Below are 9,871 nucleotides of genomic sequence, written 5' to 3'. Positions count from 1 at the left end.
AAGCAGCACCATCCCCCTCCCCTTCTCACTGAGGGTCTGACAGAGGAGGAGATATTTGGTTCCCCAGACACCAGCCTGGGCAGAGTCTTCTAAGGCACTTGTGAGCTCCCACCCTGTTCATGGCTGGCATCACGAGGCCTCAGCTGCACCCTGCCCCATCTGCCATCCACACTGCCCCTGTGCAAGGAGCAGGCTCACAGCCGAGGTGTCCCCCATGCAGACACACGTGTGTGCATCAGGGATGCCTGAGGGCAACCAGCTCTAGCACTGCTTGTGGAGTTGCTCCAGGACAACATAAGGCACCACCACAGGCCAAGACTCGCTGGGCCAGTAGCTGAGCTTTGGCTTGAACGACGGCATCTCGTAGATGACGTAGAAGTACATGGTCAAGGGGAAGCAGTACAGGAGGGAGATGGCTATCAGCACATGCCTGGCAAGGAAACCAAAACAGGTATTTATTGGACAGGGGTAACTCCACCTGCTGCTCCTGCACCTGTACAGGTGTGTGGGTGCTGTTGTCACCATGAGGCTACAGCCAAGGGTAACAACAACAGCAGGCAAAGATCCCAACCCTGTGATACTCAGGGGCTGCAGGGAGTGGGAGTCCTGCAGGGTTTCTGCCTATAGGGAAATCCTATGAGAGCTCTGTGAACTGGGGCAGATAGGACAGGGTGATATAAGGGACTTAAGCCTCAAACCAACCCACTCATTCCACTGTGCCTGGCCTAGCCCAGCAATGCTGGGGATCTGTCCCAGTCACCCCAGGGATTAGTGAGGATGAATCTGAGAGAACGTGCTGTGTGCAGCACTTGCAGCCACACTTGGCCAGGCAGTGAAATGTCTTGCCCAAGCAAATCACTGTCTTTCAGTCTGGCTGTTAAAATAACTCCAAGAACATTGCAGTTCACGCAGCTTCCTGGCAGCAGATGCAGCCCTTTGAGAGCAATCTGCTTACCTGTAGGGACTTTCAGAACAATTTAACTTGCAAAACACCATTTGGCTGGTGTGGAGGAAGTAAAGGATATTAAGCAGTGATCAGGACAAATCCTTGGGCTGGGGCCAGGGTGAGGAGCAGCATCAATAGTGAGAGAGGAAAGGGAGAGAAGGCTGGGCAGGGATGCAGCTGCTCTCCGATCGAGTGTCATATCCCTGCTACCATTTTTCCCTAGCTGTGGCACTTCAGCCCCTGAAATGTTTGGGTTGGGGTTCCTGCCTCTACATTGGAGCCCTTACCAGAAGCTGTGTAAGTAGGGGAAGTTGATGGCTTGCCAGAACCCACAGAGCCACCTGTCACTTATCCAGCTGGTGATGGCCAGGACCCACCACATCACCATGACGGCAGCCATCCGGTGAACCTTCTTGTCGTTGCATCTGGAAGACACAGCAAGGGAGAGGAAACAAGGTGATGGTGTGAGTTTGAAAGAGAGCTGGTCCCTGTCTGCAAATACTAATGCAACTGGGCAAAAGAGCCAGTTTCATCAGATCACAAGAACTGGAGAAACGTGGCTGTGTAGAAAGGGTTTCTGACTGTCTGTCAGGCTGAGGATTATCCTGGGAGCCATCTTCTGTCTTTCTCCCCTGATCCTGGTGGGTTCTTCCAGCCCCACACTGGGTTCCAAATCCCCCACAAAAGGGAAAGAGCTGCAGAGATGGCAGCTGGGAAGGGGGAGAAGACACATTCCATGGATTGTCCCCACTCTGCGTGGCACTTGGGCCAGATGGCCTTGTATCCCACTGCCCACAGTCCTGCTTCATCCCTGATTGTCCAGCACATGGCTGATGGTGACTTGGTCTCGATTCACTGTTGTGCAGAGTTACTGCCATGTGTGAGCCTGCCAGAAGCATGCAATGGACCTACAGATAACTCCTCTCAGCCACCTCCTTACTTTTTCAGCTCACGCCGTGTCATGTACAGCAGGTGGAAGGCGATGCAGTTGAGCATATAGGCATTGAGGGCTGGTTTGATGAAGGACATCAATGTACAGATCACAGTGATGACACCACTCAACCAGTAGAATTGCTTCCTAAAGGGAGTAGGAAATGAGTGTCAGTGCCCCCAGGATTCACAATATGGAAGGCAACACTTCCAATCTCTTTGCACAAGGCTGCCCCTCAGCCTCTGCAGTAGTCCTGGCTGAGGGATCTCTTTACATCTGTGATTTGCCCAAAGTCTGCCAGTTAGTCCATGGCAGGGTGAGAAACACAGCCTGGAAGGGAGCTGGTGATGCCAGGGATGAGTGGCAAAGGCATCCAGAGCTTTGCAAAGGGAAGGGCTGCAAAACAGGAGTCCCAGCAGTGGCAGGCAGGGGCTTGAGCCCTGCAAACATGCAGATTTGGGATGACTGAACAACAATAGGGCTCAGAGGGGCCTTTGACATGCAAATCCCTTCCCAAGTCCCTTCCCCTCTCCCCCAGCCAAGTCTCCACAGTGAACTCCTGGTGACCTCCTCTCTGGCATGGAAGAGCAGACTTGGAGCAAACTTTTGCAAGGCTTCTATTTGGTCTCAGAGGGCTCCAGCAAGCCTGCCAGGATGGGACTATCCTCTGAGCAAAGCCTTGCTAGGTTCCTGTTCCTTGCTAGGAACCTGCTGACCCCTGTTCACCCAGTATCCCCATCCTTTCTGCCCAGCTCCTCCAGCCCCGCCAGCCCTCCTGCAAACAGCCTTTCGAATGTAGGGTGTTAACTTGGGTCAGCTTGTCCTACAAGAAACCCCACCAGCCTTCAGGGACAGCTCTCTCTGGCAGGGGATGCTGTAATGATTTGACAGCGTGGGTAACTGAATGTCAGTGCTCAGGAATATTTCATTTCCTAATTCATTCTGAACTGCTCCATGCAGTTTCCTCAGCAGCTTTCAAAGACAAACAGCTCTAGCTGACAGGAGCCCAGAGCCCAGCCCTTCCCCGTGGGAGGGTTTCTAACTCTTCCTCTGTCAGCACACACACCACTGAGTGATGTGCTGAGTCTGATCCCAAAGCAAGCCTCAGTAAGCTCAATGCTGGCTCTTTGCAGGGGAGTTGGCTGGGGCCTGAGGGGGCAGGTCACACACACCACACACATGTCAGTGTCCCAGCACTCCCATCAGAACCTGCAGCCCCACGTCTCTGAGTCCTACCTGGTCTTGATGAACCTGGGGAAGTAAATCTTTGGGTACAAAAAGGCATATGCTGCAGCCAGTGCCCAGAGGATGGAGAGCTCATCCAAAAGTTGTCCCACATAGCTCAGGGTCATGTGAAAGTACGTGGAAGAGATGCCTGCAAGGAGCAAGGACAGCTTGAGTCAGCAAAGCTCCGTCCTCACAGAAACCTGCCTGGCTTCGGCAGCTCTCGGGGCCATTCTTAAACACACGCTGTTCCTGAAGAGCAACACGTGGAGCTTGGTGCTAGTGGAGGCCTGAGTGAGTCAGTCCCCACAGCAGCACTGGGATTCACTGGGCTGGAAGCCTTGCATCCACAGCCAGCAGGAACCATCAGCTTCAAACGTGGCTGTTTTGTTTCCCACCCCACCTTGCCCCTGTGCTTGGGCTACTAAGAACCGGCCCCCAAAGGTCTCATGAATTAAGTCAGGTGCTCTGGCAACCTGCCTGGTCTTCTTACAACCTTGGCACCCACCTACACAGAAGAGCAGGCCAGAGAGTAAATACGAGGGCAGGGCATGCTGCTGACAGTACTGTCGGTTCAGGTAGAGCACGGTAGGAGAAAGGATAAAGAAGCTTATATTGCTGATCTGAAAAACAAGAGAAACATTCAGCTTATTGCATGATCTTGGGCAAGTCCCATCCTACCACGTGCCTCTGTCTCCATGTGTGAAGAGGATACTGATCTGTAGTGGAAAGCATTGTGTGGAAGCAGGTATTGCTCTTGGCACAGGGAGAGAAAAGAAGCATTTCTCAAGAAGGGAGGCTGGAACTGGAAGGACAGCTATTGCTGTGACAGCTGCAGACATCTGTGCTCTCCCTCCAGGCACCAGCAAGCCCAGGATAAGCTGGTGTGCTCCTTTTTGTGTGATGGTTTAGTTTCAGATACCCAGCGAGCTGCCAAAGATCTTCTCTTTGCAGCCATCTCCTGTCAACACAGACCTGCCAGAAACTCCCTGCATGGCTTCTGCCCCTTTCAGCCAGCAGACAGCCCCCTGCCAGGGGCTGGGTGGGGGTGAGAGGCTGGGCCACCACAGCAAACCAGTCAGGAAACCCATGATTTACTGGGAGAGGCTGTGGTGGAGAGCAGCAGGACAGGCAGGATGATGGTAGGTGGCAACAGTGTTGAGGTGACGTCCTGTAGTGTCATGTGCAAAGCCACCTGCCCTGGAGGGGGGGAGGTATTCTGCACACTAGTGATTACATGAAGTCATAAACCTCCTTTAAACATACAAATGGAAGCAGTGGGATTATTCTGCCCTGGTTTCCAACTCTGCAAAAAAATGCTGCATTGACAGACTTTGGTTTATCTGGGGAGGAAGAGAAGCTGCTGGGGCTGGGCCCTTTGCTGCTGCCCGGGCTGGTCGGAGGTGCTGGTGCTTCAGGGAACAGCAGATGCTGCTGGGCAAAATGTGGGAGCTGGGGAGGAGCAGCTGGTGCCCAAAGTCTGGCCCTGTCTGCTGCATCAGGCTCACTCCACCCTGCAGCTGCAGGGGAAAGAAGCTTGAAACAATCCTTACCCTCTGTGGGTTCTTGCTGTGACTTTCTCACCTGATTTTGCAGGCTCAGTTAAGGGGTCTCATGGGGAAACACATCCTCCCCAGGGAAAATCTTTTTTGTTCATGAAAGGTTGGGACCATGGTGCCACATTTCACCTGCCAAACAGCTCTTTGGGGTTTTGGAAGAGCAGAGCAGAGCCATCTGCTAAAATGCCATTTGCCAGGCCACCAGGGTGGCTTTAATCTTTTTGCTTTCATCTTCCAGCTAGATGCTGACCCAGACCCCCAGCCTGGAATCTGACCTCCCCAGCCAGAGTCTCACCCCTCAGCAGCCCTTACATCTGCCAGGTAAACTTCAAAATCAACACTTGGCTCCTGCTGTCCCATGGGATCTCAATTTATGGCACCAGGGCTGTAAATCACAGCGATGTTGTCATAGATGTGAAACACACCCTCTCATATTCCAGAGGGAAGCACAATTCACACTTCCCACCAGCTCTCTAGTCCTTCTGACACCTGGGGATTAATCTTGAGTTTCACTAAGGCTTTCATGCAACAAATTGATGCTCCTGTTAACAGCCATTCTCAGGCCAAGTGTATCAGTTTTCTATGGGTGCTTAGAGCCAAATCCAGACCTTTCCCTGTTCCAGCTGGGACAAGAGGAGTGCTGGTCCTGCTTGCACAGGTCCAACTGCTCAGAAATGGTCAGGAAACCAAATCACATGTCATGAGTAACAACTGTGCTGCCAACATTTCTTTTCCTGTGAGATGGTTTAAGAGGCTTTTGGAGGACAAGCAGGGAGAGCAAGAAGAGAGAAAACGCTTGCAGAGGAGGCAGCAGTGTGCGAGTGGCAGCATGCACAGCAGCAGGAGGAAACGTGGGAGGTTGGGGTTGCGTATGGAGAGGGCTCAGTCCCTGCTGCACTGCCACTAATGACATGATAGCGAAGTTATCACATCATTAATTCACTGTGAGGTGTGCAAGATCTGATATCAGAGGGGAGGGATCATCAGGGGAACCTTGCCAATAGAGGGGGGGAAAGATAAAGTGATTCCTTGCAAAGCAGCCAAACTCAGAACTTAGGGGAGAGCTGCTACAAAACTACATCTGTGGGGGACACAGAGTCTTCAGCACTTGTCAGATCCAAGCCCTGGATCCAAGTGCTGTCTTATATCCTCCCTCTAGGATGTGGCAAGCTCCATCTCCAGCGTGCTTAGGAGGGTTTTGCTCCCAGTACTCCCACTGGGAGGTATTTTCAGAGTCTCTGCTCGCACTGAGGCCCCGCAGCACAGCTCCTACTTATACTTAGCTGGGTCATGCTGGCCAGGAGGCACCAGCTCTCTCTGCCTGGGATGTCAGGGAGGTAAGAGAGTGGTGGTGGAGCCAGGGTGTGATTTGACCTGTGAGAGTGACTCAGCCCTGTGGTTTTCCTCTGTCTGAGCTCACAGTGATGCCCCACTTCCTAACAAGTGTGAGTTATTGCTCCAGCTGCCTAAGCCAAGCCTGCCTGTGCTGGCATTTTCTGATTTCCTAGGTGAAAAATGAGCCTGGGATCAGTGACATGACTCTGATCTTGGTGCATTAGCAGGATCATGGGAAAGGCCCCAGGGCTTGTGCAACTGAGCACTTTGCAGCCTAAGATAGAGGGAGAGACCTGCAGAGAACCTGTTTGCATCTCTATCCACGACAGGGTGAGAACAAGCCTCTGATAGGGATTGGGACAAGAGGTGTTGGCTTGCAGAGCTCTGCCTGGCTCTGTGAGCACAGCAACAGCAGCCAAGGCATGTGCTTACTCAAGGTCCTTACTCAAGGCAGATGTGTTCTGCAGTGAAGGGAGATTTCTGCAGGACTCACTCGAGTGCATTCATTCACCTAAAGCCCACACAGCCAAAGACAGAAGTGGATTCCTCAGAGGCTCTCCAGACCCCTATGGCAAGCTCCTAAAGCCAGACTTGTGTAGCAGAAGATGAGATTTTTGAGGCAGGAAAAGGCTGTTTGTCTGGTGTTTGCAGAGTGCAAGGCAAGGAGCTGCTCTACTCCTGCACTCCACTTTCTGGCGAGACAATGCAGCACTGTGTCTGGGGGGCTGGGGGTTCCTGAGCCCGTGCAAGGGACTGAGGCACAGGCCACAGCTCTGGCACTCTGAAATCAGCCCCTCTCTGAGCCTATGTAGGTAATTTGCCCTTGCAGATCGGTTTCTCTCCACCAATCGATGATGCTCTGGATGCTCAGCACTGTCAGAGCTCCCACTGCTCTGCCAGAGAGGCTGCAGAGGATGCAGAGGGCATTACCAGCATCCTGCATCAGTCATTGCAGGGAAGAGATGAGGGTAGAAAGACAAGTCCCTGAGTGATGATCTTCATGTAGCACAAAACTGTTCTCCTAGGAGCAGCCAGGAGACAATACATTTCTGGGTCACTGAGTCACTATAAATAGTCAGTGCTTTGCTGCTGAAGTGCATCCAATCACGAGCCACTGTGTATGATTAGGTACTTAAAGATACTGTTTACATGCTTTGCTCATACCCTTGGTGCTTATTTCTAATTAAAAAAGCATCCAACCCAAGAAGACCTGAGAGAGAGAGAGAGTGTGGCTGGCACAGGGCAATTCTAGCAGCACGTTGCTGCTGGTGGCACAACACTACCCTGCTTGAGCCTCGGGCACTGTTGGGAACAAGGTGCTGAAGAGGGTGTTCATTAGGAAGCCCTGCTGATTTAGTGGTGCAGCAGACCTGGGTAGGAGCTGGCTGGATTCCCAGCCAGGCTAAAACTCTGGCAAGCTGGTGCTGAAGTCAATATTGGTATCAGTGCTCGGGGAAGGCCAGTGAGATAAAGCCCATAAAGCCTGCAGCTGGGAGCAAGCAGCCTGAATGTGGGGAACAACTGAATGGAGGAGAGAAGAGAAGGACAGCCAGGCTGTTTGGATCACAGCTGGGACAGTGCCCTGCGTCCCTGAGGAGTCTGCAACATGCTGCCAGCCAGCAGGGATAGCTGGGGATCTCTGGTTCAGTTGCTGTCATCCCCTCTTTAGCACACATCACAAGGAGCCTGATCCTGCAAGAGAGCCCAGAGTATGAAGAGAACTCTCGTGGTGCTTGCTGTAAGGGGTGAGTGCCAGGCAATGCCAGCCAGCACAGGCAGGGTGAAGGGGTGATGCTCATATATGCTCCATTCCACTGGATGCCAGAGGGAAGCAGGATTTGGGCTGCACTGGCAGATCTTTACTTGTTAACTGTCTCAAAAGAGAAGCAGCTATTAACAGCCCCAGCACCCCTCCTCTGGGACCCTGGCTGAGCGGTTAGAGCTGGGGAGCTGCAGGACTTGGGGGGCAGGGGGGGAATTACTGTTATTATAGGCAATTATTGAAGAGCAGGAAATGCTTTAAAAAAAAGAGGAAGAGACATTTCCATGAGAACAAGAACTTCTGGTGTTAGACAGTAATTGCTAAAAGTTGTAAACAAGGCCTTTGGAAGGTTGTAAATCCACGTGCCGCACGCCCCTGCCAGCCTGTAATTGCACTGAGGTAGAAGGACGTGCTGCCAGAGCCTGGTCACCTACTGAATCCTCTGCAGACAGATCTGGGATGCTTCTAGCCATGCTTAAGCCAGAAGGCTACATTCGAGGGACTGGCATTGGATAGAGCCTGAATTCTAAAGGATGGTGTGAGGTGAAACTGGCTCATTCATCACCTTCCTCTGAGCTCTGGATTCCCAACCTGCCTGACAACGATTCATGCAAGTGCTGCCTCTCATTTTGCCACTCCTGTACTTTTAGCTGGAATATATGAGCCCTGTGTGGGACTTACCCCAGCTGGCAGGAGAGCTGCAGGACTGGTATAACAGGATCTCACAAATCTGGGCTAAGGAGCACTGCCAGAGTTTCTTTACTGGGAATTCAGCCCCACACGTGCCAGAAGTGCCCCTGACCCCAGCTGCTTTCACAAGCTCCTGGCTGTTGTAAGTGAGAAAAGCCCCACAATTTACCCAAAGCGCAGGAAAACAATTCCTATACCAGCACCCTCCAACAGCAAGAAGTTCAAAGGAGAGATCAGGAGGAGAGAAAACAAGGTTGTCACATCTTATCTCCCACAAGCAGCTCCCGCAGCCTCCCGCCAGCCCTCGGGCCGCGCCGCACTCACGGTGTTGTAGTACTCTGCGATGACTTTCGAGCGCTGAAAGTTGCTTTCACACCAGTCCACTTCAGCACTCTGGTAGGAAAAGATGCTTGGCATTGTTGGGCCACCTTTGCAGAAGGGAGAGGAGAAGGTTAGTTTTGCATATGGGGAAAGGAGGGGAATACATGCCTGCCCCTTGCACAGCCTGCTCAAGCACAGCATCCTTACCCTGCTATGAAAGACCCATCCTCTTCCCAGCACACCTCACACTGCAGAGTATTTCCTTCTCTCTCCTCACGAGGCAGGAGTTGACAAATCACCCTAGGAAACGTTCTGGAACTCTGGACCTGGGAACAGTTGCCACAGCCCCATCCATGGCACTAACACATCTCCTCAAGAGTCACTGCTGCCACACGATGCTTCTCCAGCTCAGCCCTGTCCCTGTCAGCCTGTCTTCTCCCTTCACTTTCTTGATGACTCAGATCTTTTTGCCAAGAAGGCTTCCCTGTACTCTGTGGGCTGGGAGCTACCTTTTGGGAGTGGACAACTCCACGGGGTTTATTGCTCATTGGCTCTGTTCTCCTTAGTTGTTTCTCAGCATCTTGCTGAGGGCTGGAGCTCACCTTGTGAGAGCTCAGCCCAGGAGCACCAGCACAGCCCCTGGGTATTACCAGAGTCCTGAGGACACAGAGCGAAGGCACTGGGAGGTGTCTCTTTGCTGGCAGTGATTTCACTTTGAATGCACTCCCATGCAAAACCTGTCTTGGTATCCCAGCAAAAGGCATCAGAGCTTCACACGTCGAGTGGCTTTCCCCTGCCAGCTCCCTCAGCCTGGCTTGCAGAAGCTGCAGGGATCCTGAAGTGGGATTCTAAAATGAAATCTAAACTTGTGGCAGTTTTTCCTGCCCATGCTAAAGACCTTCCCATCCTCAGCCTGAGGGTCGTTTCTCAGCCCTCTCTTATTTGTTTGCAAATGTTTTGATCAGGTTTCATATTCAACATGTTTTGTGTCAAATCCTTGAGGCTTCAGAGGTCTTTTAGGAGCTGATAGCTGGGTGCTGACCTCAGAGGTGTTTGGAAGCACCATCCAAACCCTGGCAGCTGGGTACTTGGTGCACAAGAGC

At 52.3% G+C, this 9,871-nt stretch overlaps 1 protein-coding gene across 1 annotated transcript; it reads right to left on the bottom strand.

Annotated features, from left to right (window-relative positions):
• Positions 1-261: 261 nt before the first annotated feature.
• Positions 262-8,864, bottom strand: ACER1 (alkaline ceramidase 1). Its single transcript, XM_010203518.1, has 6 exons — positions 8,772-8,864; positions 3,610-3,724; positions 3,114-3,252; positions 1,887-2,024; positions 1,234-1,371; positions 262-430 (listed from the first exon to the last, which is right to left on the bottom strand). Exons 1-6 carry the CDS (start codon positions 8,862-8,864, stop codon positions 262-264), a joined length of 792 nt encoding a protein of 263 aa, XP_010201820.1.
• Between the last annotated feature and the right edge of the window lie 1,007 nt (positions 8,865-9,871).

This window comes from Colius striatus, chromosome 25 (genome assembly GCF_028858725.1).
Source record: "Colius striatus isolate bColStr4 chromosome 25, bColStr4.1.hap1, whole genome shotgun sequence".
Classification (NCBI taxonomy): Eukaryota; Metazoa; Chordata; class Aves; order Coliiformes; family Coliidae; genus Colius; species Colius striatus.
The sequence above is the reverse complement of the archived record's forward strand: the minus strand, read 5'-3'. Positions and strand labels throughout refer to the sequence as shown.